This window comes from Mustelus asterias, chromosome 3, assembly GCF_964213995.1.
Source record: "Mustelus asterias chromosome 3, sMusAst1.hap1.1, whole genome shotgun sequence".
Classification (NCBI taxonomy): Eukaryota; Metazoa; Chordata; class Chondrichthyes; order Carcharhiniformes; family Triakidae; genus Mustelus; species Mustelus asterias.
This window is the reverse complement of record NC_135803.1, coordinates 20,194,293-20,221,661: the sequence shown is the minus strand read 5'-3', so window position 1 is coordinate 20,221,661 and position 27,369 is coordinate 20,194,293. Positions and strand designations below refer to the sequence as shown.

The window sequence follows — 27,369 nt, the reverse complement described above, 5'->3', positions numbered from 1 at the left end:
AATCACCAGGGCAAAGTCAACGGACAATTGGGAAATCCCAACTGAAGACGGGGTTAATGTGATGCTCATATTCCAAGAGGCTGATGAAATAGTCAAAGGTAATTATTGAATCATGCTTCGTGTAAAGTAACAGTTTTGAGTTAACACAGGTAGAGGAGGCGATGGCCTAGTGATTTATCGCTAGACTATTAATCCAGAAGTTCAGCTAATTTTCTGGGGACCTGGTTTTGAATCCCACCGCGGCAGATGGTGGAATTTAAATTTAATTTAAAAAATCTGGAATTAAGAATCTACTGGTGACCATGAAACCATTGTCGATTGTCGGAAAAACCCTACTGGTTCACTAATGTCCTTTAGGGAAGGAACTCTGCTGTCCTTACCTGGTCTGGCCCACATGTGACTCCAGACCCACAGCAATGTGATTGACTCTCAGCTGCCCTTGGGCAGTTAGGGATACTGGCTAGCCAGCGACGCCCATGTCCCATGAATGAATAAAAAAAAGATAAACTTACTATACAGTGATAAACAGGGGAGGCAGTGGCTTGCTGGTATTGTCACTGGACTAGTAATCCAGAGACTCAGGGTAAAGCTCTGGGGATCCAGGTTTGAATCTACTTGTCTGACCTAGATGTGATTCCAGATCCACAGCAATGTGGTTGAAGTTTATTTATTAGTACAAGTAGGCTTACTTTAGCACTGCAATGAAGTTACTATGAAAATCCCCTAGTTGCCACACTCCGGTGCCTGTTCGGGTGCACTGAGGGAGGATTTAGCATGGCTAATGCACCTAACCAGCACGTCTTTTAGACTATGGGGGGAAACCGGTGCACCCGGAGGAAACCCACACGGGGAGAATGTGCAGACTCCACACAGACAGTGGCCTAAGGCTGGAATCAAACCCAGGTCCCTGGCGCTGTGAGGCAGCAGTGCTAACCACTGTGCCACCATGCCACCCCAATGTGGTTGACTCTGAAATTCCCTTAGTTCAAGGGCAATTAGTCAATAAACGCTGGCCTTGCCAGTGCCACCCACATCCCAGAAAAGAACATTAAAAAAAGTTGGCAATGCATTCACATATTTGATTCAGGTACTTTCCGTGCTGGTCATGTGGTGTTACTGACCCAAGAAATTCATACCCATTAGTTGTCCAGTAACTAGCCCTGAGGAAGCGGTTCCCAAAAAAGCACTGGATAATAGCAAATCAGAACGCAGACAACCTTCTGTGCCAGACTTGGTGAATTCACCATCTGAGCAATGACAGATCTACAGCACTCCAGGTCAATGTTAATAACTGACTGGGAGTCCCGCTCATTAATGTGATTTAGTCAGCTGAAGGTAGAAGAAAAGACCAGAAGCATAGTGAGTGACAGTAGTGTCCATCCATAAGGTTACTTAGCGACTTGGTAATCCTCAGGGACGGTAATGTATGTACCAATTTAGGGTGCTGTCACGGAACAGACCAATTTGGGGATTATTGTCTGTCTGCTTTTGTTCAGATATATACAAAATGCCTTCCCCTTTCAACAAAGTTATCTGTATTTTTACTTATCTATCTCTTTTATCATATCATCAATTATAATTGTCATTATTCTTTTTATTCAATATTTAATAAAGTTGTTGTTTTAACACATTTCTTGTCCGAAGCACTAATCCCTGTCATATCCAGAGTAAGGCTCTGAACACAAATTGCACTCTGAATGGGGCTCTCATGCCCCTCCCTACATTCGACAAAATTATAGAATCATACAGCACAGAAGAGGCCCTTCAGCCCATCGAGTCTGCACCGACACATTAGAAACACCTGAACTCTGGCCTAATCCCATCTTTAACCTGGTGTTGTTAAACTTCTTACTGTGCCAATCCCATCTGCCAGCATTTGGCCCATAGCCCTGAATGTTATGATGTGCCAAGTGCTCATCGAGGTACTTTTTAAAGGATGTGAGGCAACCCGCCTCTACCACCCTCCCAGGCAGTGCAATCCAGACCGTCACCACCCTCTGGGTAAAAGAAGTTTTTCCTCACATCCCCCCCTAAACCTCCTGCCCCTCACCTTCAACCTAGATCAAATGGATCAAAAGCAAACAGAGGAAAGAAAGGGAAAACAGAAGACGCAAATGTAGACTGCCAGCTCAAAATCTATAACCATTCGAGGTAGAAAAACTATTCCTCAGTGAGGTGATTTGTTAATCTAACAGGGAGTATATTACACACCATCCAGCAAGAGGGAATATTATTTATGGTTATAGAAAGCACAGAACACTATCTATGTCCAGGATTTCTAATTTAGAAGCAATATGCCCTTTTATTGAAACAGAGCTTCAGGTTCTGCTGCGATGATGGGTGGAGAGGGTCACAGGGGTGAGTCTAAATCCCGTCTCTCTGAAGTACAGCACCTTGTTCCCGACGCACCCTAGGTGACATCAGTCAATGAGAAAGAGCAGCTTTGATGTGCCCCCCCCCCTCCCCACCCCCGTATGCTTACTAAGTCAGGACGATGGCGACCGCATCGTTCAGAACGCTCTCCCCGAACAGCAGCGTGTAGAGTTGCGTGTCCACATCGAGCTCATGGAAGATGGCCAGCACCGTCACTGCGAGTGGAAAAACAACAGAGCAAACTTTATTCAAACACTATTGGGGAGGCTACAGCATCCGACACTGACTGAAAAGCAGGCCTGAAGCCCCAGGTAACCTCAGCTGCCTGAACATGACTGAGGCACCCTGGGGTGGCGATAGTCCCTCCATCACAGCTCCTGCAAACCTTTGATCAGCATGTTGCTAGGCAACTCTCCTGCAGCAACATCAAAAGGCAGGAATATCGGAGTGGCCTCTTGTGACCCAAGATGCACAGTCAGACACTGGGAGAGCAATTGTCCTGTAGGAGTGCATGGGTACAGAAGGCGGGACGGCTGCATGTCCTCCTGTGGGTGGTTGGGTGAAGCAGGTGATGCGGCAAGAGTGGGGAATCCTTTGTTTTATGGCTAGACTTGGAGGCCAGAGTTTTGTATAACCCACCTCCGTTAAGGACACTCCCCCCTCCCCAGTGGAGGTTAGGGGCAGGCAGGAATGAAGGTAGGCACAGATGGCGAGATCAGCCAGCTGCAATGCCAGCCTCTGTTTACTGGGACATTGGCTCAGTTGTAATGATGAATGCCAGGCCCTCAATACCTCACCCATCATGCCTACCCTACATGCCTCCATACCACCTCCATACCCCCTCATACCCCACACGCAGAATCCATTTACAATCTAACCGGAGCTTTGTAAAGCTTTTCACACAAGTGAAGCTGCCAGAGGCCAAGGTCCTTTACACCCACACTGCTGCGGTATCCAGAACATCTCCATGCAACAGGCCTCCACATTCAATAACATGGAGTTCTGGAACCTGCAGGAAGGTTGTCTGCCTCCCACCCTGTTCTGCACTTGATGACCTTGCTTCAGAGTGGACTGTTCCAACATTTCCAAACTGTTAACCAGGTAAAGAGAAATTAAAACAGCTGTCAGATATGAAGGATTATTGATTGTTAAAGTGAAACATCTGACTCCAAACCTCAATCCATTGCACTCCCCTCTCTGTTAACGGGTTCCGAACTTCAGTATCGGATTTGACAGGAAATTCCCAAACTAGGGTGGCACGGTGGCGCAGTGGTTAGCACTGCTGCCTCAGCGCCAGGGACCCGGGTTCAATTCTGGCCTCGGGTCACTGTCTGTGTGGAGTCTGCACCTTCTCCCCGTGTCTGTGTGGGTTTCCTCCGGGTGCTCCGGTTTCCTCCCACAGTGAAAAGATGTGCGGGTTAGGTTGATTGACCATGCTAGCCACCCTAGTGTCAGGGGATTAGCAGGGTAAATATGCAGGGTTACGGGGATATGGCCTGGGTAGGATTGCGGTTGGTGCAGACTCAATGGGCCGAATGGCCTCCTTCTGTATTATAGGGATTCTATGATTACCTACCTCCTTCAAAAATCTCTTTTTCCAATTTCTACCAGTAGGAGAGCTGCATCAGAACCTAGCGTGTTTTATGTCTGTTACAAATAATCTTGCACATGTCCCACATGCTCCACATGTATGTCACATGTTGCGGTGTGCAGGCTTCCATTTTTAGTTTGACAAAGAGCCCAATCAGCTAAGTTGCAGTTTAAGTTTATTTATTAGTGTCACAAGTAGGCTTACATTAACACTGCAATGAAGCTACTGTGAAAATCCCCTAGTCGCCACACTCCACTGCCTGTTCAGGTACACTGAGGGAGAATTTAGCACGGCCAATGCACCTAACCAGCATGTCTTTCAGACTGTGGGAGGAAACAGGAGCACCCGGAGGAAACCCACGCAGACACAAGGAGAATGTGCCAACTCCGCACAGACAGTGACCCAAGCTGGGAATCGAACCCGTGTCCCTGGCGCTGTGAGGCAGCAGTGCTAACCACTGTGCCGCCGCAGCTAGAGTACAAACTGTATTGGGAGTACTGGAGATAAAGTGTAGAAGGCTCATATGGACTCCATATGCTAACTCTATTTCTCTCTCCACAGCTGCCGCCAGACCTGCTGAGCTTATCCAGTATTTTCTGTTTTTATTTCGGATTTCCAGCAACAGCAGCATTTTGCTTTTATAAGCCGGAAAGAGTTGGGTTGGCAGCAGCCCTTTTGGGCTGGCGCTGACTGAGGTTTAAACTCCGATTGGTGAGTGAGAGTTCTGAGTTACAATTCTCAAATTTCACCTGACACCCCTGGAAACCTACACCCCCTGATTCCACCCCCCACCCCCCACCCCCAAACAAACCTACACCATCCCCCCTGCCCCCTTCCCTCCCACCCCTGACACACATGTTTCCACACCTTGGAATGTAGAAGAAACAAGAAACTATGTTACCTATAAATAGCCCGATTTCCACAAAAACACATTGATGAAATCAACTCGAATGATAACTTGTATTTTATTGTCGCACAGGAGTGGCACGGTGGTTAGCACCGCTGCCTCGCAAAGCCAGGGACCCGGGTTCGATTCCCGGCTTGGGTCACTGTCTGTGTGGAGTTTGCACATTCTCTCCGTGTCTGCGTGGGTTTCCTCTGGGTGCTCCGGTTTCCTCCCACAGTCCAAAGATGTGCGGGTTAGGTAGATTGGCCATGTTAAACTGTCCCTTCGTGTCAGGGGGATTAGCTAGGGTAAATGCATGGGGTTATGGGGATAGGGCCCGGGTGGGATTGTGGTCAGTGCAGATTCGATGGGCCGAATGGCCTCCTTCTGCACTGTAGGGATTCTATAAAAGGAAGAAATAATGAGGGAGTTTCAGAAAGGGACAGTGATCATCATGGGAGACCCACAAATAGATAGGACGACAGATCAGCCAAGGTAGTTTGGAAGATGAATTCACAGAATGCTTTCGGGACAGTTCCTTAGAGCAGCACATTCTGGAGTCAACCAGAGACCTGCTGTTCTAGACCTGGTAATGTGCAGTGAGACAGGATTAATTAATTAGCTCATTGTAAAGGAGCCCCTAGGTATACAGTGATTAGAACATAATTGAATTTTGCATTCAATTTGAAGTAGAAGAAGATTGGCGGTGAGGCTTGTGTTTTAAATTTGAATAAAATTATACAAGTATGGAGAAACTATGGTGAGCTGAAAAATGAGGTTACGGGTTAGAGATTCAGTGGCAGACAACATTGAAGGAAATACCTTCCTTCATAACACTCAGTAAAGATTCATTCCAGTAAGAAAGAAAAACTGTGGAAGAAGGATGTATTATTCATGGAGAACTAAGGAAGTTAAATTATAGTATCAAAGTCGAAAAGGTGTGCTGGTTAGGTGCATTGGCCATGCTAAATTCTCCCTCAATGCACCCGAACAGGCACTATGTGGCGACTTGGGGATTTTCACAGTCACTTCATTGCAGTGTTAATGTAAGCCTATTTGTGACACTCATAAACAAACTTTAAGCTTTAAAGTGAAAGAAAAGGTTACAATTCTGTGAAGATTTGTGGCAGTTCAGAAAGTTGGACAGAAATATAGAAATGTGCAAAGACGACTAAAAAACGGGAGGGAGAAATTAGAGTATGAGTGAAAGTTGGAAATATAAAAGCTGACAGTCAGGGCGAGATTTTACCGCCTCGCTCGAGTGAGACCGGAAATTCCCGCCCGAGGTCAACGGACATTTCCATTGTCCGCCCCTCACCCGCTCCGATTCCGTGGCGGGCGTGGAATTCCGGTGGAAGAGTTGATACAGGTATTTAAGAAGGAAAAGTGCAACTAAAGTAAGAGTTGCTCCTCCAGTGTGTAACTCTGGAGAATTAATGATGGGGAGATAGGAAATGGCTGGTGCATTGAACAGATATTTTTTTCCTGCTTTCACTAGAGAAGACATAAATAACATCGCAAATAATTGCAAGTCAAGAGTTGAAACGGGGGGAAGGACCTTAAAATGATTATAACCACCAGGGAAATAGTACAAAGACAATTATTAGAAGCTGCCAAGTCACCAGGTCCTGACAGACAATGTCCGTGGGTTTTAAAAGAATCATAGAAATTCCTACAGTGCAGGAGGAGGCCATTCGGCCCATCAAGACTGCACCGACAACAATCCCACCCTGCCCCACCCCCGTATTTACCCTCACTAATCCCCCTGATACTAAGGAGTAATTGAGCATGGCCTATCAACCTAACCCGCACATCTTTAGACTGAGAGGGGAAACCGGTGTACCCGTAAGAAACCCATGCAGATATCGAGAGAAAGGTTAATTTTCCAAAACTCCCTAGTTTTTGGAATGAATCCATCAGATTAGAAAATAGAGAGACAGAAAATTTGGCAGATGGGGTATAATGTGAGAAAACGTGAACTTGCCCACTCTGGGAGAAAGAACAGAAAAGCTGCATGTTATTTAAATGGAGAAAGATTATAAAACTCCAAAGTACAGAGAGATTTGAGTGCCCCAGTACTTGCATGACAAAAGGTTAGTATACAGGTACAGCATGTGATGAGGAAGGCAAATGGAATGCTGGTGTTTATCGCAAAGCAAACGGAATATAAAAGTAGGGATGTTTTGCTCCAATAATATAAAAGCAAAATACTGAAGATGCTGGGATTTGAATCAAGAAACAGAAAATGCTGGAAAATCTCAGCAGGTCTGACAGCATCTTGGAGAGAGGATTATCTGAAGAGTCATCCGGACTCAAAATCAAAATGGTGGCTCTTTTCTCTCTCTGAAGATGCTCTTAGATATGCTGAAATTTTCCAGCATTTTCTATTGATGTTTTGCTACAGTTGTGCAGGGCATTGGTGAGACCACACCTAGAATACTGTTTTGATCTTTTTATTAAAGAAAGGATATATCTACATTAGAAGCAGTTCAGAGAAGGTTCACTCACTGATCCCTGGGATAAGGGGATTATCTTGAAGATAGGTTGGACAGGTTTGCCCTCTATCCATTGGAGTTTAGAGGAATGGGAGGTGGTCTTATTGAAACATACAAGATCCTAAGGGATCTTGACAGGGTGGATGCTGAAGGGGGTGATTACCCTTGTGGGAGGGACTAGAACTAGGAGATTAAAAATAAAGAGTCTCTGCTTTAAGATGGAGATAATTTTTTCCTCTCAGAGGGTTATTGGTCTGTGAAATTCTCTTCTCCAAATGACAGTGGAAGCTGAGTCATTGAATACTTTTAAAGCGGTGTTAGATTCTTCACTCAAGGGAGTCAAAGGGGGTAGACAGGAAAGTGGAATTGAGGCCACAATCAGATCAGCGATGATCTTATTGAATGGAAGGGTAGGCTCAAAAGGGGCAAATGGCCTACTCCTGCTCCTATTTTATATGTTATGTAGAACTTGTAGCATAATAAAGTGTGCCAAGGTGTGCCAATTCTGTTTGAGTGACCACATGGGACAAAAGCTTGATTGAAGAGGTAGGTTTTGAGGATCAACTTCTGGAGAAGGAAGAGCAGTGGAGAGGTAAGGAGCATGAGGGAGGGAATTGTGGGCCTGAAGGATGAGGCATCTGAAGGCAACTCACATGATGATAGAGTGATCAAAATCAGGAATTAGAATGTTGATGTGGTGTTAACTGAGCTGCAACAAACACTGGTGGCAGTGTCACATGCATGTTCCCTGCCTGTCTGCTACACATGTTTTCATTTGTCACAGAACTTTTCATTCAATATTTACCTGGGTCAGTCGCTGAAATCAGTGCTCCAAAGAATAAACAGTCAGTGAAGTAGAAGTCATGCTTGCTTAGTTGGCCAAGGCTGATCATAGCCATGACAAAACCATACATAATACCTCTGAAAAATACAATAAAGATATTATGAGCACATTCACATATAGTCCTAGACTTGGGATCTTGCTGCTGCTTCTAATTTATATTAAAGGTGGTTTCAGACAAGCAATCATAGGAAATCAGTTCAGCCAAACCCTGCCCTCTCCCCACCTCCCCCCATACTCATATCTCCAGACTGATATAGAGAGATCCTGTGGAACAACTTCCCTACCTGCTGCTCATGAAATTATACCTTTCGCAAACAGTCAATCAATTATTGGGAAGACACAGAAAAGAATCAACAGGAAAAAAAAGGCCTGCATTTGAATAGCCCCTTTTACAGCCCTAGAACATCCCAGAGCTTTAGAAACAATGCCCTACTTCTGATGTTTAGTCACCTAAAATTAGAACGTTAGAACTGTGTACAGTTCTGGTCACCCTATTATAGAAAGAATATTATTAAACTAGAAAGAGTGCAGAAAAGATTTACTAGGATGCTACCGGGACTTGATGGATTGAGTTATAAGGAGAGGCTGGGTAGAAATCATAGAAACCCTACAGTACAGAAAGAGGCCATTCGGCCCATCAAGTCTGCACCGACCACAATCCCACCCAGGCCCTACCCCCATATCCCTACATATTTGACCCACTAATCCCTCTAACCTACTCACCTCAGGACACTAAGGGGCAATTTTGCCATGGCCAATCAACCTAACCCGCACATCTTTGGACTGTGGGAGGAAACCGGAGTACCCGGAGGAAACCCACGCAGACACGAGGAGAATGTGCAAACTCCACACAGACAGTGACCCAAGCCGGGAATCGAACCCAGGTCCCTGGAGCTGTGAAGCAGCAGTGCTAACCACTGTGCTACCGTGCCGCCCCAGTAGACTGGGACTTTTTTCGCTGGAGCGTAGAAGGCTGAGGGGTGATCTTATAGAGGTCTATAAAATAATGAGAGGCATAGATCAGCTAGATAGTCAATATCTTTTCCCAAAGGTAGGGAAGTCTTAAACTAGAGGATATAGGTCTAAAGTGAGAGGGGAGAGATACAAAAGTGTCCAGAGGGGCAATTTTTTCACACAGAGGGTGGTGAGTGTCTGGAACAAGCTGCCAGAGGTAATAGTAGAGGCGGGTACAATTTTGTCTTTTAAAACGCATTTAAATAGTTACATGGGTAAGATGGGTATAGAGGGATATGGGCCAAATGTGGGCAATTGGGACTAGCTCAGGGGTTTAAAAAAATGGGCGGCATGGACAAGTTGGGCCGAAGGGCCTGTTTCCATGCTGTAAACCTCTATGACTCTATGACCTGTTGTAACACAAGGTCCGACAAACAGGAAAATGATAATCAAAAGAGAAAATGCTGGAAGATCTCAGCAGGTCTGACAGCATTGGTAAGGAAAGAAAAGAGCTGATGTTTTGAGTCCAGATGACCTTTTGTCTGCCAGACCTGCTGAGATTTTCAAGCATTTTCTCTTTTGGTTTCAGATTCCAGCATCTGCAGTAATTTTCTTTTATCCAGTGAAATAATGATGTCCTGAAAATCTGTTTTTCCCAGTCTATCCTGCCTCTCCTTATAACTCAAACCATCAAGTCCTGGTAGCATCCTAGTAAATCTTTTCTTCACACTTTCTAGTTTAATAATATCCTTTCTATAATAGGGTTACCAGAACTGTATATAGTATTCCAGGTGTGGCCTTACCAATGTCTTGTACAACTTCAACAAGACGTCCCAACTCCTGTATTCAATGTTCTAATCAATGAAACCAAGCATCCTGAATGCCTTTTTCACCACTCTGTCCACCTGTGACTCCACTTTCAAGGAGCTATGAACATGTACCCCTAAATCTCTTTGTTCTGTAACTCTCCCCAATGCCCCATCATTAACTGAGTAAGTCCTGGCCTGGTTCAATCTACCAAAATGCATCACCTCACATTTACACATCTGTTTAGCTGTGTTTATGTTGTCGTAATTGGGGATAGTATAGTTAGGGGCATTGACACTGTTCTCTGTGACCAGGATCGAGAATCCCGAAAGTTGTGTTACCTGCCTGGTGCTTGGGTTCGGGATATCTCATCTGGGCTGCAGAGGAACTTGGAGAGGGAGGGTTAAGATCTAGTTGTCGTGGTCCACGTAGGTAATCAATGACATAGGTAGAACAGGGACAAAGGTTCAACTAAGGGAGTATGAACAGCTAGGAGCTAAATTAAAAAGCAGAACCAAAAAGGTAATAATCTCTGGATTACTACCTGAGCCACGAGTTAATTGGCACAGGGTCAATAAGAATAAGGAGGTAAATGCGTAGCTCAATGATTGATGTGGGAGGAATGGGTTTGAAATCATGGGATATTGGCACCAGTATTGGGGAAGAGGGGACCTGTTCCGATGGGACGGTCTTCATCTGAATCGGCTGGGACCAGAGTCTTGGCGAATTGTATAACTAGGGCTGTAGATTGGGCTTTAAACTAAATAGTGGGTGGGAGGGATCAGTTGTATGGAGAATTAGAAAACCAAAGTTAAAGGAGAGGGTAGAAGTGCAGGTTAATGGAGCTGGGGGCTCAGGAGAGGTTTGTCAAGTTCCCAGGCCACATAATAGAACAGAGAGTATAGAAGAATCTAACCTCAAGCAGAGCAAATATGAGAAGGGAGGTGGTCAATGCAGGACCGAGGGTGTTGTACCTCAATGTGTGCAGTATACGGAATGAGCTTGTTGCGCACATTTAAATTGGCCGGTATGATGTTGTGGGCATCACAGAGATATCGCTGCAAAGGGATCAGGGCTGGGATCTAAATATCCAAGGATATGTTCCATGGTTAATCCACCTAACCTACACATCTTTAGACTGCGGGATGAAACCGGAGGAAACCCACGCAGACACGGTGAAAACGTGCAAACTCCACACAGTCACCCAAGGCCGGAATTGAAGCTGGGTCTCTGGCTCTGTGCGGCAGCAGTGCTCACCACTGTGCCACCGTGCCCTCAATTTAACAGAAGAAAACAGCATCTTGGACAGTGTAGCACTCCCCCAGTACTGCACTGCAGCGTGAACCTAGATTTCCGAGCTCAGGTTCTTTGGGTAGGTCCTGAACCCACAACTGTCTGACTTCAATGCAGAAGTGCTGCCAAGTGCGTCACTGCTGACACAGTAAGCAAATGGTGTCTTCAAAATGATACACCTGAAAAATGAATAGCTACATATTCCTCAAATGGCACCGTGTAGCATCAGGCTGCAGCGCTTCAGGTGTTTTGCTTAATAAATTATTTTTCAAAGTACAAGGATCATTGCTAAGTTGGCAAATGCATCCTAAAGTTCTGAGTTATAAAGATCAGAAAGGTACACTTTAGATTTATGGTCTGTGTTTGATGAACTAAAGTTTAAAGTTTTAAAGCTTGTTTATTAGTGTCACAAGTAGGCTTATATTAACACTGCAATGAAGTTACCATGAAAATCCCCTGGTTGCCACACTCCGGCCTGTTCAGGTACACTGAGGGAGAATTTAGCATGGTCAATGCACCTAACCAGCACGTCTTTCAGACTGTGGGAGGAAACCCACGCAGACACGGGGAGAATGTGCAAACTCTGCACAGACAGTGACCCAAGTCGGGAATCGAACCCGGGACCCTGGCACTGTGAGGCAGCAGTGCTAACCACTGTGCCACCGTACCGCCCTAGCCAAGGTTAAAGGCTGCACTGGAGGTTCTACAATCAGCTCAGCACTCAGGATCAGGGCAAAGGGGAATAAAAACATATTTCCCGTGTAATCATAGAATAGAATCATAGAATCCCTACAGTGCAGAAGGAGGCCATTCGGCCCATCGAGTCTGCACCGACCACAATCCCACCCAGGCCCTACCCCCACATATTTTACCCGCTAATCCCTCTAACCTACACATCCCAGGACTCTAAGGGGCAATTTTTTAAACCTGGCCAATCAACCTAACCCGCACATCTTTGGACTGTGGGAGGAAACCGGAGCACCCGGAGGAAGCCCACGCAGACACGAGGAGAATGTGCAAACTCCACACAGACAGTGACCCGAGCCGGGAATCGAACCCGGGACCCTGGAGCTGTGAAGCAGCAGTGCTAACCACTGTGCTACCGTGCCGCCCTGTATAATTGTTATCCAGTGCCATATTGTGAGCTCTGAACACGGGTAGGATTGAACCTGGCTATGATGCTTCCCCACACTAATCGAGTGACACTCAGAAATGAAAATTACCTTTGTACTGTAGGAATCTGAAGCCACATCCCAAGAGGAATGACAGATTTCCGGAGCAGAGGGGAGGAGGTTCAGTGCAAAACAAAAAAAATTCTAGAGTGTTAAATAAATGCACAGAATGGCAGTGTCAACCAAAGAGGCCAACTGGATAGAACAACCAGCAAACCCCTCTTAACTGCAATGCTTTGAAATCTTCAGGGTGCTGCCAAATCTGCTCCATGTGTTCCTATGTTTACCCTCACGATCAGTAACTTAGTGACACTCAGTGCAGCCAGTTTTATTGCATGTAACTGTTGCTCAGATATCATTGTAAAGCTTTCTAAAGTGCAATAAACTCAACTGTGCAATTAACACTTGGATACCAACCTGCGGGTCAGTCCAGGTCTTCAACTTCACTATTTACCAACTCCTTCTCACTAAAATTGACTTACTTAGGCGAATGTGTGCATTCCCTCAGGAAAGTAATGTTAACATTAGGGAATGCAGCATTCTTCCATTTCTGCCACCCAGTTGCATCGTTAACACGTACCAGCGAGGTCATCAATCTCTTGGATGAGGTGTTAAATGCCTGCCTACTGCATTAAGTAGAGAATATCACACAGCATGGTTGTAAGAAGAGCCGTTTTCACGGTCTCCTGGTCAACAAGCCTCCCTCAGCCAATAGCATCAAAATTAAATCAGCTGGCAATTCATTCATTCATTCACTGTTTGTGGAACCTGGCTGTGTGAACATTTGCAAGCCTATTTGCTGACACAACAGGGACTACACATCAAAGATAATTCTTTGATTGTCAAAAAAAGTCCTGCGATAGAAAGTTGTTATATAAATTTTTTAACACTAAGTTATTTCTCCCAGTCTTCCCCGGTCAGATATAGTTGATCTCCGTCGATTGTTCCTGCAACAGATGATGGGGGCGGCACAGTGGCACAGTGGTTAGCACTGCTGCCTCACAGCGCCAGGGATCCGGGTTCGATTCCTGGCTTGGGTCACTGTCTGTGTGGAGTTTGCACATTCTCCCCGTGTCTGCGTGGGTTTCCTCCGGTTTCCTCCCATAGTCCCAAGTGTGCAGGTTAGGTGAATTGGCCATGCTAAATTCTCCCTTAGTGTACCTGAACAGGCGCCGGAGTGTGGTGACTAGGGGACTTTCGTAGTAACTTCATTGCAGTGTTAATGTAAGCTTACTTGTGACTAATAAATAAACTTTAACTTTAATCTTGTTTTCTGCTGCAAGGGAACTTTCTTTTCTCTCCCCCATCCCACATCTTTCTGGTTGTTCTCACCCATCATATTATATGTGTGGCAAATAGTGGGGAGGTCTGACTGGCAGACTGGGTCAATGGCGTGATGAGTCGAGACAATCCAATCTCATTTTCTTTAGGATTTTCACAGTTCCCGGCCATTGTAGATTTATCCCCTCGGGTGGCCTCACTGTGTCCCAGATTTGAAACATCAAAGTGCTTACCCACTGCACCACAGAGACTCTCGAAATTGCTTTTAAAATACTCGCTTGCGCAGAATAAATACTGTCAGCGTGAAGGGTTAAACAAATAGAGGGCCACAAATTTGCACTGCCTTAATTCCAAACCCAGCAGACAATCTTTAACTGGTGAACAGAGCTACAAAGTACAAACATCCTGAACGCAACTCCATTAATCACTTCAATCAAGGAGTTGTGCTTGACTGACTAGTAATCTTCAAAATTAATAATGGTTCCCTGCCTAACATGAAAGTATCAATCCTGAATTTTGCCTTTGGTTTACTGTACACAAACAAATTTAATAAAATCTCATTAGAGAACTTTCACTTCAATGCACTTGGTTGTGTGCAGTGTTGTACAATACTGGATAAAGCTACATTCTTGTCCTCACAAGAATAATTTAATATCAACATGAACTGAGACATCTCTTTAGCCATGGCTAATTAGAGCTACATAACAGACTTGGACTCCAGACACTAGCTGATTGTTCAGGGTATGAATGGAAACAGCATCATGATTAGACACTGGCCATTGTCCTCTGATACTGAGCTCAAATCCTACCCAGTGCCATGAATCAAAAGCCTCATCTCTCAAGGACCAGTATCAGGCCAGCTTCAAAGTCCAGGGGCCTGGGGTGCATCGGTAATCATGTGTACAGAACTAGGTGCAGCAAGTGGAAAGAAAATGTTATACCGCTGGAGTAATGGGTATTCCTGAGATCGGGGCTACAAAATATCGATGCAACAGGATGGAACAAGGGGGATTAAACGCAGACTGGGTGACCGCTTGCAGAACACCTTCGCTCAGTCCACAGGCATGATCCCTACCTTCCTATCGCTTGTCATTTTAACTCAGCATCTTGCTCTAATGCCCACATGTCCTTCCTTGGCCTGCTGCGATTCCCCAGTGAAACCCAGTGCACACTGAAGGAGCAGCACCTCGGCTTCTGATTAGGTTAATTTAGGCCCTCAGGATTCGACATCGAGTTCAACAACTTTAGACTGTGACATTTCTCCTCCAACTTTAACCCCTTTTTGTTTTAAAAATATCCCAAACATTTATTGTCTCAATACAATAACCCTTCCTTCCCCCTCTCCCTCCCACACTAGGTCATCTGTCTTTTGTTGTTAAAATTGCTGCATCTTTTTGTAACCTCTCACTGCTACAGTTTAATATCCAACACATTTCTTCCTCACTTTAGTTCTGATGAAGAGCCAGATGGATTTGAAACATTAACTCTGCTTTCTTTCCCTAGAGATGCTGCCAGGCCTGCTGAGCTTTTCCAGCATTCTCTGTTCTTGTTTCCGATTCCAGCATCCGCTGTATTTTGCTTAGAACAGAACAAGCTTTGCTGTAAACCCAGCATCTGATCTGAAAGTGTCTGATAGTAACAGGGAATGCCTGAAACAGAAGGTGTTCCATTCCTGAGCAGGTACATGGCTCACCTTAACGAATACAAAACTCTCAGAGGCAAGTAGGGTCGACAAGAATTTCCGTCAGGAGGCAGCCAGCTTTTTGGCTGGTCTCAGGGTTATTCACACACACAGTGACAGTCTCAATGGCGTGTTTGCTGCCCTTGTCCTAACAAACACCAAGTCACTTCTAATCTTCAATGTATTCCTTTGTTTATCCCATGAAAATAGTATTCCATAGAGCAAGCGGAATGCTAATGGACAATGGACACCTCACTATGGAGCACTGGCTCCGATTTCAGTGACAACTCCGACAATGATATATATTCTCCGCACTGGCTCTACCCCGGGATTCAGTCCTAGTCTGTCACGTTTGGGAATCAGCTGCCTTATGTTTTAAAGTTAATAAATTCCACTGGGAGATAGTTGGAGGGAGTTGCCCTGGGAATCCTCAACAACAAGTCTGGACCCATGAGGTCTTATAGCATCATAATCATAGAATCCTTACAGTGCAGAAGGAGGCCATTCAGCCCATCCAGTCTGCACCGACTCATTCCCAGACTTACCCCGTAACCCTACATATTTACCCTGCTAATTCCCCTAACCTCTATACCTTGGGACACTAGGGGGCAATTTAGCACGGCCAATCCACCTAACCCTTTGCCCAATATTCCTTAATATCTTTGATTAACAAAAATTGATCGATCTTTAACAATTAGAGTCATAGAGATATGCAGCAATGAAACAGGCCCTTCAGCCCAACCCGTCCATGCTGACCACGTTTCCTAAACTAAACTAGTCTGTTTGCCTGCATTTGGCCCAGATTCCTCTAGATCTTTCTATTCATGTACCTGTCCAAATTGGACTGTGGGAGGAAACCGGAGCACCCTGAGGAAACCCACACAGGCAGTGGGAGAACATGCAAACTCCACCTAGTCAGTCACCCAAGGCTGGAATTGAACCCGGGTCCTTGGCGCTTTGAGGCAGCAGTGCTGACCACTGTGCCGTCCAACTGGGGGTAAAAAGAGCCGAGCTTTCCTGTACACAGAGAGGGAGTAAAAACCAAAAGACAAAAACTGTCCTGGCAGACTTTCCAACAATGGGATCGAAAGCAGCAATGATGTAATGCCAGACCCGTCACTGTGGCCCATCCAGATTCAGAAAATGGCAATTAAAGGGGAGCAGAAATACAAAATAATGGACCACATCACACACAAACACACTCTCCTTTACAGAGGGACTTTCTCAGGAGCAAAGCTATTGAAGATCTGGTGTACAGCCCAGCAGTGCCATCTAGTGACCAAAGTGCTCAAAACTCAATTTATTACCAGGAGTTAAATGCATTATAACTTGTGCACGAACATACCCTGTGGTGCACAAACACTACAATGTAACTTTAAGCATTAATTGAAATAAGAAATCTGGCTTCATAAATATAAGTGTGAATCAGTATTTAAAATAATCTGCCAGCTCTTCCAAAGTTCCTCTAGATTGGAAACCACGCACGTCGCTGTGCTACTTAAGAAAGGTGAAAGTTTTTAAAAGTTTATTATTAATGTCACAAGTAGACTTACATTAACACTGCAATGAAGTTACTGTGAAAACCCTCTAGTCGCTACACTCCGGTGCCTGTTCGGGTACACTGTGGGAGAATTTAGCATGGCCAATGCACCTAACCAGCACGTCTTTCAGACTGTGGGAGGAAACCAGAGCACCCGGAGGAAACCCAAGCAGACTCTGCACAGACAGTGACCCAAGCCAGGAATCTGTCCCGAGTCCCTGGCACTGTGAGATAGCAGTCCTAACAACTGTGCCGCCGTGCCGAAAGAGAGAAGCAAGGGAATCTTCAACCAGTTAGCCTGACACTCATTGTTGGGAAATTACTGGAGTCAAAAAATAAGGATTGGGGTGACTGAACACCTGGAAAGTGTCCAGCTTGTCAGAGAGAATCAGCATGGCGTGGTAAAGGGTAGATCGTACCGGATGAAGCTGATTCAGTTTTGTTGAAGAGGTGACTAAAGCAATGGTCAAGGACGTTGTGAGCTTCCAGAAGGCATTGTTAGTGCACACCTCGTACACCTTGGAATTCCCAAGTCTAGGGGTGTATTTGATCAAGGCTTTCAAGACATTGAGGGAAATAGCGGGAGGAAAGTGGAGCAATATTATTTCCACTGACTGAGGTGTGGCATGGTCTCAAAATTAGAGCCACACCTCTCAGGAAATTGAAAAAACAGTCTACATTCAAAGGATGGTGGAAGGTTTGGACGCATCTCCAAACATCAACTGATGCTGCATCAATTTGGACAGGTACATGGATGGGAAAGGTTTAGAGGGATATGGGCTAAATGCAGGCCAATGGGACTAGTTCATTTTAGGAAACCTGGTCGGCTGGGACGGGTTGGGCCGAAGGGCCTGTTTCATTGCTGCATATCTCTATGACTCTAATTGTTAAAGATCGATCAATTTTTGTTCATCAAAGATATTAAGGAATATTGGGCAAAGGTGACAATGGGGGAGTAAGTCTCACTGAATGCTGGAGAAGGTTCGAGGGCTAAATGACCTATTGAATGTGAGTCTTACACTCTGGACTCAACTGCACAGTTGCCCCAAATCCCTTTGAACCCTTTCACAACTTGAAAGATCTCCATCAGATCTCCTCTGTGTTTTCTACTGTTCAGAGAAGATGATTCCTGCCTGCTCCATCTGTCCTGGTAATTCTACCATCTCAATTCTGAGAACATCCTCATTGATCTGTGCTGTGCTTTATTCATGACTTCAATGTCCTTTCTAGAATTTGGAGATTAGAGCAGTGCATGGTATGCCAAAGTGTGTTTTAACCAAGATTCCATATAAATTAAGCATAGCTTCCCCTGCCTTTGCATTTTGTTCCTTGTAATAAATGTTGCTTCATATGATCTGACCAGCTTGTAATATACTTTTATATTCAGTGCTTCCAGATCTCTTTACTCCTCTCCCCTATTTATTTTCTTACCTTCAAAAGGATTAAGTGACCTCCCTCTTCCACCTCCTGAAATAAATGACCTCACACTTTGCTGTATTGAATTGCATTTGCCATTTATCTGTCCTGTCTGCGAGCCTGTTTATCACCATAGAATCCCCGCAGTATAGAAAGAGGTCACTCGGCCCGTAGAATCTGCACCTAATCTCCGAAAGGGCATCCCACCCAAACCCCACCCATTTACCATGGCTAATCCCCCTAACCTACACATCTTGTGTCACTAAGAGCTGGATTTTCTGGCTACGGTCGCCCCAAAAATGGAAAATCCCGCCTGTGGTCAACAGCCCTTTGCATGGTCCGCTCCCCCCCACCTCCCCCCTCCCCCACCCCCCCCTCACCCCCACCCCCCTCTCACCCCCACCCCCCCTCACCCCTACCCCCCCCACCCCCACCCCCCCCACCCCCCCCACCCCTACCCCCCCACCCCCCCACCCCTACCCCCCCACCCCCCCCACCCCCCCCAACCCCTAGCCCCCCCCACCCCCCCAACCCTTACCCCCCCCACCCCACCCCCAACCCCTACCCCCCCCACCCCCCCCCCCAACCCCTACCCCCCCAACCCCTACCCCCCCCACCCCCCCACCCCCCCAACCCCTACCCCCCCCACCCCCCCCCCAACCCCTATCCCCCCCACCCCCCCCAACCCCTACCCCCCCCACCCCCCCAACCCCTACCCCCCCCACCCCCCCACCCCCCCCAACCCCCCACCAACCCCTACCCCCCCCACCCCCTACCCCCCCACCCCCCCACCCCCCCCCCACCCCCCCCACCCACCCCAACCCCCCACCCCCCCCAACCCCTACTCCCCCACCCCCCCCACCCCCCCACCCCCCCAACCCCTACTCCCCCACCCCCCCACCCCCCAACCCCTACCCCCCCACCCCCCCACCCCCCCCAACCCCTACCCCCCCACCCACCCCCACCCCCCAACCCCTACCCCCCCACCCCCCCCACCCCCCCCCCCTACCTCCCCCCTCCCCCCACCCACAATTCCCATGGCGGGCGGGACAGGAAAAAATTCCCCCTGACACCAAGGGGCAATTTAGCATGTCCAATGCATCTAACCTGCACATCTTTGGATTGTGGGAGGAAACCGGAGCACCCGGAGGAAACCCACGCAGACAAAGGGAGAACGTGCAAAGTCCACACAGAGAGTGACTCGAAGCTGGAATTGAACCCAGGCCCATGGCGCTGTGAGGCTGCAGTGCTAACTGCTGTGCCACAATATGCCACTTCACCCAATTTATCAGATTTATGGTGAATGGCAGAAGAACCGGGAGCGGAGGGGGGCATGAGAATTTTCTTTTAACATACGGCGAGCTGTTATGATCTCGAATGCCTGGAAGGGTGGCCGAAAGGGAATCGATAATAACAGTAAGAAAAAATTGGAAAAATGCTCAAAGGACAAGAGTTGCAATGACATTGGGGAAAGAGCAAGGGTTTAATTGGTCAGCACTACCAAAGAGCTTGCACAGGGACAAATGGGTTGAATGGTCTCCTTCTGTGCAGCATCACTCCATGATCTGTGATCCTCTTCAAAGAACAAAAAAAATTACAGCACAGGAACAGTCCCTTCGGCCCTCCAAGCCTGCACTGACCATGCTACCCGACTTAACTAAAACCCCCTACCCTTCTGGGGACCATATCCGTCTATTCCCATCCTATTCATGTATTTGTCAAGACACCCCTTAAAAGTCACTAATGTATCGTCCTCACTGTGAAACAAACTGTAAGCACTCACCATCTCCTATAAAACAGTTTCACGCTGTTACGAAAGTTAGGCTTTACAAGATAGTCATATTTTAAACTGTCTCCTTTAATGCAAGGTAAAAAGGAATTCCTTGGTAATCGTGCTGAATGCTGCCCAGAAACAAGCACCTGACCTGGTTGTCATGGAGACTGGACGCCCAAGTTAGGACTTATTGAAAATCAGGTAACAGTTTTAAGAGCTGGACACAAAAGGAGCTGTTCTTGCAACGTCCAGACTCTCAGGCTGTCTGATGGAGTGTGCCGAGGAAGATGGCCCACAACCAGTACTGCTACACCAGATGAAAGAACCAGACTGCTTTGCTGTTAACTGCCAAACAGAAGGTTGGTTGGGATGGAGCCCAAGTTCACAGAAATTGGGATCGTGAAGAGTTAAAGACCACGGAATCACCAGAGGATACCTTGCAATGGGGTGTCCATTCGATTACACCCAAAGGGTTGAGTGAAGAGAATTTCATTTAAGTGGCAGATTCCCTCTGTTTTTTTTATATTTGTTCATGGGATGTAGGCGTCGCTGGCTGGGCCAACATTAGTTGCCCCTCCCTGAGGGCATTTAAGAGTTAATCACATTAGTGTGGGTCTGGAGTCACATGTAAGCCAGGCCAGGTAAGGATGGCAAATTTCCTTCCTAGAGGACTTTAGTGAACCAGATGGGTTTTTACGACAATCGACAATAGTTTCATGGTCATCAGTAGACTTTCAATTCCAGGTTTTTATTGAATTCAAATTTCACCATGTTCGTGGTGGGATTCTAACCCGGGTCCCCAGAGCATTACCCAGGGTCTCTGGATTACCAGTCTGGTGAAACAGGGAGAAGATAACCCGTTAAAGCCGGAAGAGTTTTGGACTTTAATCATAAGACTACAATTCTGCAGGCAGTGAGGTGTAGTGTATAAACATGGCACAGGGTTTCCAGTTGTTTTAAGAAGTTACTAGGGGATACTTTCCCTGTAGCTCAATGTATTAGTTGCCGACTAAGTAATGCTCCATGTGCATAGATCCCTGAAAGTTGGCACCCAGGTTGATAGGGTTGTTAAGAAGGCGTACAGAGTGTTATTGGTAGAGGGATTGAGTTTTGGAGCCAGGAGGTCATGTTGCAGCTGTACAAAACTCTGGTGTGGCCGCACTTGGAGTATTGCGTATAGTTCTGGTCACCATATTATAGGAAGGATGTGGATGCATTGGAAAGAGTGCAGAGGAAATTTACTAGGATGTTGCCTGGTATGGTGGGAAGGTCTTATGAGGAAAGGCTGAGGGACTTGAGGTTGTTTTCGTTAGAGAGAAGAAGGTTAAGAGGTGACTTAATAGAGGCATACAAGATGATCAGAGGATTAGATAGGGTGGATAGTGAGAGCCTTTTTCCTCGGATGGCGATAGCTAGCACGAGGGGACATAGCTTTAAATTGAGGGGTGATAGATATAGGACAGATGTCAGAGGTAGGTTCTTCACTCAGAGAGTGGTAAGGGCATGGAATGCCCTGCCTACAGCAGTAGTGGACTCGCCAACATTAAGGGCATTTAAATGGTCATTGGATAAACATAGGGATGATATTGGAATAGTGTAGATTAGATGGGCTTTAGATTGGTTTCACTGGTCGGCGCAACATCGAGGGCCGAAGGGCCTGTACTGCGCTGTAATGTTCTATGTTCTAGTCCATGTTGATTTTAGTGCCTTTGTTACAGTACGAGTCTTAAAATGTGAAATCTCGCCATGTGATCCTTTTTTCACATCTCTTTTTGAAAAGTATCAGTCTCCACGGGGATCACACAACACAACAAAGCTCAAAGAGCAGAACCATTGCACATCGCGAGAGAATGAGGAGTGTCAATACAGATATCAGGATCCCTAAACAGCACCGTTTCATTGTGCTTGGCAGAGGTCAAGAACATTCAGCAGAGATACCACCATTCCATTCTAACACCTAAGAGCTGTTAGTGAAATTACAAAATATGCCACAACTAACAAACCCAATAAAATTACTTCTCTTGCAACTGATTTTTACTGTAAAAGGCCTTACGCAAAATTAACTGAACATTTCTCTTCAACCCTAACCTTCCTTTCTTGAGCGAGCACTTAAGGCCTTGTCTGACATGCTAAGGTTTTTTTTTGATTGAACTGTAAGTGGAGAACGGCAGGTGAATTTCTACACAGAATATCAGCAAGATCTCCTAATGGGTTATTTGTGTTTGCAGGAATCCATCTTAGAATCTCCCAGTAATTTTTAGAGATGGTTAGGAAATGTGGTGGCTGTCAACAGAAGAAAGGGGCAGCAACAGAAAAGGAGGAGAGTTCGGGGAGGGAAGAAGAGATTTACGCCAGGAGGATTTCAGTAGGTGAAGCAAACAACACAAACTGCTTATTGTCTACTTCAGAGTCCAGCCTTCCTCAGTGTTCTATGTGCGTCCCTCAGCTCCAACACCAGGGGCAGAGCGTTCAGCCACAATAGGGGAAGCAGTGGCCTAGTGATATTATTGCTAGACTATAATCAAGAAACTCAGCTGATGTTCTGGGGACCTGGGTTCAAATCTCGCCATGGCAGATGTTGGAATTTGAATTCAATAAAAATTATCTGGAATTAAGAACCTACTGATGACCGTGAAACCACTGTCGATTATCAGAAAAACCCATCTGGTCCTTTAGGGAAAGAAATCTGCCTTCCTTACCTGGTCTGGCCTACATGTGACTCCAGAGCCACAGCAATGTGGTTGACTCTCAACTGCCCTCGAGCAATTAGGTATTGGCAATTAATGCTGGCCAGCCAGTGATGCCCATGTCACACGGATGAATTAAAAAAAAATTCCCTGCACTCTGGAGCAGCCTCCCAAAAACCAATCAACTTGCTACCTCTCTCCCTACACCATCATAATGGACGGCATGGTGGCACAGTGGTTAGCACTGCTGCCTTACAACGCCGGGGCCTGGGTTCAATTCCGGTCACTGTCTGTGTGGAGTTTGCACATTCTCCCCATGTCTGCATGGGTTTCCTCCGGGTGCTCCGGTTGCCTCCCACAGTCCAAAGATTATGCTAAATTGACCCTGTCAGGGGATTAACAGAGTAAAATACATGGGGTTACAGGAATAGGGCTTGGGTGGGATTGTGGTCGGTGCAGACTCAATGAGCCAAATGGCCTCCTTCTGCACTGTAGGGATTCTATGACTCTATGATCACAAAATCACTGCAAGGCCCATTACTCCCGTGCCTGATGCCACATGCCCCAACTTCCTTCCCTGAACTAAGTCCCGGAACATCTTATTACATGAAAGGCACCATAAAAGTGAAAGTGATTGCATTTTTGAATGAGCTGATGAATGAAATAAGCAGTAAATTTACTTTTTACAGGCTGCAAAATCAATCTCTGCAAAGTGGTAAGCCTGTTGTATGCCCAGAAGCAATTCAGATGGCTTTATTCCCAACACGCAAGTTATCAAACTTCCCAACACGCTTTATTTAATCATGACACCATACACTTAGTGTTTTCTTAAACTCTTCCGGAAGCTGTCTCTCTCTCCCTCCCTAACCAGAAGTAGAATATTCCCAATACCTGTGGATTAACCCAGAACCTTACATGCCAGGATGTCAGGATGATGACCCAGTGACCATCCAACTTACCCTTCCATCAGCAGACACCACAATGAAGCACTGTCTGCACAAGTCCCGAACCAAGTCTCCAATCACTGCCCTAATGCCAGTACCATGGTAAGATCAGAAAATGCTGCCTGCACCTACCACCTCACAAGTTAAGAAATTCTGTGGCACATCACAACCAACACCCTCCCCTCCCCACCCTCCCACTGTTGTAACATTAAGTTCTTTGAACCAGCTGCTGAAACCAAGGCAAATCTCCACAGTCAGATAGGGTAACTACTGGCTGACCCCCAGCCCACTGTATTGGCCTAATATGGGCCATAATTGGCTGAGGAAGGGACATTCTGATGATCATCCAGATGAGGTACGCAGAGATCCTTGACCTGTACAGACTAATGCCCAGGTAAGTACCCCAGGCTTAGTTTCGGGATCATTGCTGTTTCTGATCAACATCAGTCCATCACACAAAGTCCATCCAGTCCAAAGATGTGCGGGTTAGGTTGATTGGCCATGCTAAATTGCCCCTTACTGTCCTGGGATGCGTAGGTTAGAGGGATTAGCAGGTAAATATGTAGGGATGTGGAGATAGGGCCTGGATGGGATCATGGTCGGTGCAGACTCGATGGGCCGAATGGCCTCTTTCTGCACTGTAGGGTTTCTATGATTCTATGATTAAACCAGTCTCCCATCCATTGGGTGCTGCCATCAGACTTTTGAATGGACCTACCATATATTAAGCTGATCTTACCCCACACCCTAGCTATGACTGTAGCACTACATTCTACACTCTCTCCTTTCCTTCTCCCTGATTTACTCTATGAACAGTATGTTTTGTTTGTGTAGCGCGCAAGAAACAATACTTTTCACTGTATCCCACTACATGTGACAATAATAAATCAAATCAAATCAAAATCAGTGACTTGGATTCTGAAGCTCAATGCAAATTGGTCAAACTTACAGAGGACACTAAATGAGAAGATGTATTCGCCTCTGGTGAAGTGCAGTCATCATCCACAACATATATGTGGGTGAAATACTTGTGGAACAACACACTTTCCAGTGTGAACTGGGAATGTACGATTCCACCAGGACCTTGGAAAATACTAGGAAATCTGGGCCCCTTTCCGAGATGCTGCTTCCAAAAGTCCATCATGCTCTGTACAGAGCTTTGAGATAACCTGAAGTCCTGACAGGTCTGTATTAATGTACATCATCTTTTACCTAATTGCTTCCTTCCTGAAAGCTTTTGGGACGTCCAATGCAGTTCCTTCAATGATCAAGAGATGGCAGCTCTAAACTGAGATCAACCATCTGTGATCTGCAGCAGACAGCAAAGAGCTGGGATCACTTGTTTTCATTAATCCAGCACGGACGGAAAGAATGAAATTAAAACGCAGAAGGAAGAAAAACAGTAAAACGGGGGAAATAGGAATACTGGTTTGAACTGTTTCTTGCATATTTTAAAATAGAACACAGGTAAAACGGGGAAATAAGAATCCTGCTCCAAACTGTTTATTCCTTCTGGGGAGAAATGTTCTTAAAAGAGGAGTCTGAAACATTATATGACCTTTGAGTCGGAGAACAAGAAATGCAAAGCAGACTGTGGGTTAATCACATGCGAAGCATTGTGGAATAGGCAAAGCAGCTGCTGTCCCTGGTGTGGGAGTGAGCGCGGAGAAGTCAACATCTCTGCTATAACGGAGAATCCCTACAGTGCAGAAGGAGGCCTTCAGCCCATCGAGTCTGCACCAACCACAATCCAACCCAGGCCCTATCCCCGTAACCCCACACATTTACCCTGCTAATCCCCCTGACACTAAGAGGCAATTTTAGCATGGCCAATCAACCTAACCCACACATCTTTGGAGTGTGGGAGGAAACCGGAGCACTCGGAGGAAACCCACGCAGGCACGGAGAGAATGTGCAAACCCCACCCAGACAGTGACCCAAGGCCGGAATGGAACCTGGGTCCCTGGCACTGTGAGGCAGCAGTGCTAACCACTGTGCCGCCGTGCCGCTCCTTGTACCCAGTCTGCAAAGAAATATCACTGTTTCTTGCAGTCGATCACTGACCACCACTTACTGTCCACCACATCTTCCACATGGGGCAGCACGGTGGCACAGTGGGGTGGCACGGTGGCACAGTGGTTAGCACTGCTGCCTCACAGCGCCAGGGATCTGGGTTCGATTCTCGGCTTGGGGTCACTGTCTGTGTGGAGTCTGCACGTTCTCCCCGTGTCTGCGTGGGTTTCCTCCGGGTGCTCCGGTTTCCTCCCACAGTCCAAAAGACGTGCTGGTTAGGTGCATTGGCTAAATTCTCCCTCAGTGTACCCGAACAGGCGCCAGAGTGTGGCGACTAGGGATTTTCACAGTAACTTCATTGCAGTGTTAATGTAAGCCTGCTTGGACACTCATACATAAATAAATGAGAAAGATGGAAAGGAGAAAATAAAAGCAGCAAGGAAATAGCTCACAGGATTTGGAAGGTCCTGCTGTTTAAAAGTAAACTGGGGCTTTGATTCACCACTGCCACTAGTGGGAGAACTTCTGTTTTCCATTAATTATAAATGTATGAATTTGACCCAGTTCGAGGTGAACAATATCCAGCTCCCTCGAGCAGTGCGAACCCAAATGACAATCACAGGCCTCACTTGCTTCACTAAGAGTCTATGTGATCTACATCCCTTTCATCTTTCTTTCTGCCTTTCACACATCTGTACTTAATTCTCACACAATCCTGTGCATAAGAATGCTGGATCACAGCTGGGCTGGGAGGGCTTGAGGGCAGGGGAGCGCGGGGGCTGGCGTGGGGGCGGGCGGGGGCCGGCGTGGGCCGGCGGGGGGAGGCGGGGGCCGGCAGGGGCCGGCGGGGGGGCGTGGGGGCCGACAGGAGGGCGTGGGGGCTGGCGTGGGGGCGGGCGGGGGGAGGCAGGGGCCGGCGTGGGCCGGCGGGGGGAGGCGGGGGCCGGCAGGGGCCGGCGGGGGGGCGTGGGGGCCGACAGGAGGGCGTGGGGGCGGGCGGGGGGAGGCGGGGGTCGGCGGGGGGGTGTGGGGGCCGGCAGGAGGGCGCGGGGGCCGGCGGGAGGGTGTGGGGGCCGGCGGGGGGGCCGGTGGGAGAGCGCGGGGGCCGGCGGGGGGGCGTGGGGGCCGGCGGGGGGGGCGCGGGGTTGCGCAGGGGCCAGCGGGGGAGCGCGGGGGCCGGCGGGGGGGCGTGGGGGCCGGCGGGGGGGCGCGGGGTTGCGCAGGGGCCAGCGGGGGAGCGCGGGGGCCGGCAGGGGGGTTGCGAGGGCCAGCAGCAGGAGGACATGCTGGGGAATTTCAAAACATTTTGCCACAAAACTTTGGGGCTTGAGTTTGGGGTCTGATGGTCTGCTTGGTAAATACGTCTTGAACAGGGAGGATGGTCACTTAGTCACAGGAAGAGGGGAGAAGTGGTGAGAAGAGTGTCCAATCCAACACCCCCCCGCCCGCCCCCCCCGCCACCGGTTCCCAGATGTGTTGGCTGTCAATTATAGAGAAGCACTGGCCACTTGGGAAAAGGTCACCTCCCTGCTCGACCCGTCACGCAGACAGATAAGGGGGAAAATGACGGGTTGAGGGAGAATGATGGAGGATAAGGACAGACTCCAAGAAGATAGAC

At 47.2% G+C, this 27,369-nt stretch overlaps 1 protein-coding gene across 1 annotated transcript in view; it reads right to left on the bottom strand.

Moving 5' to 3' along the window:
• LOC144485955 (sodium/hydrogen exchanger 9-like) overlaps positions 1-27,369 on the bottom strand; it is a 285,192-nt gene that overhangs the window by 188,835 nt on the left and 68,988 nt on the right. The window contains exons 5-6 of the mRNA XM_078204030.1: positions 8,151-8,266; positions 2,483-2,588 (exon numbers count right to left, since the gene is read on the bottom strand). Coding sequence (XP_078060156.1) covers positions 2,483-2,588; positions 8,151-8,266 — 222 coding nt within the window. The remainder of the gene's footprint in view (positions 1-2,482; positions 2,589-8,150; positions 8,267-27,369) is intronic.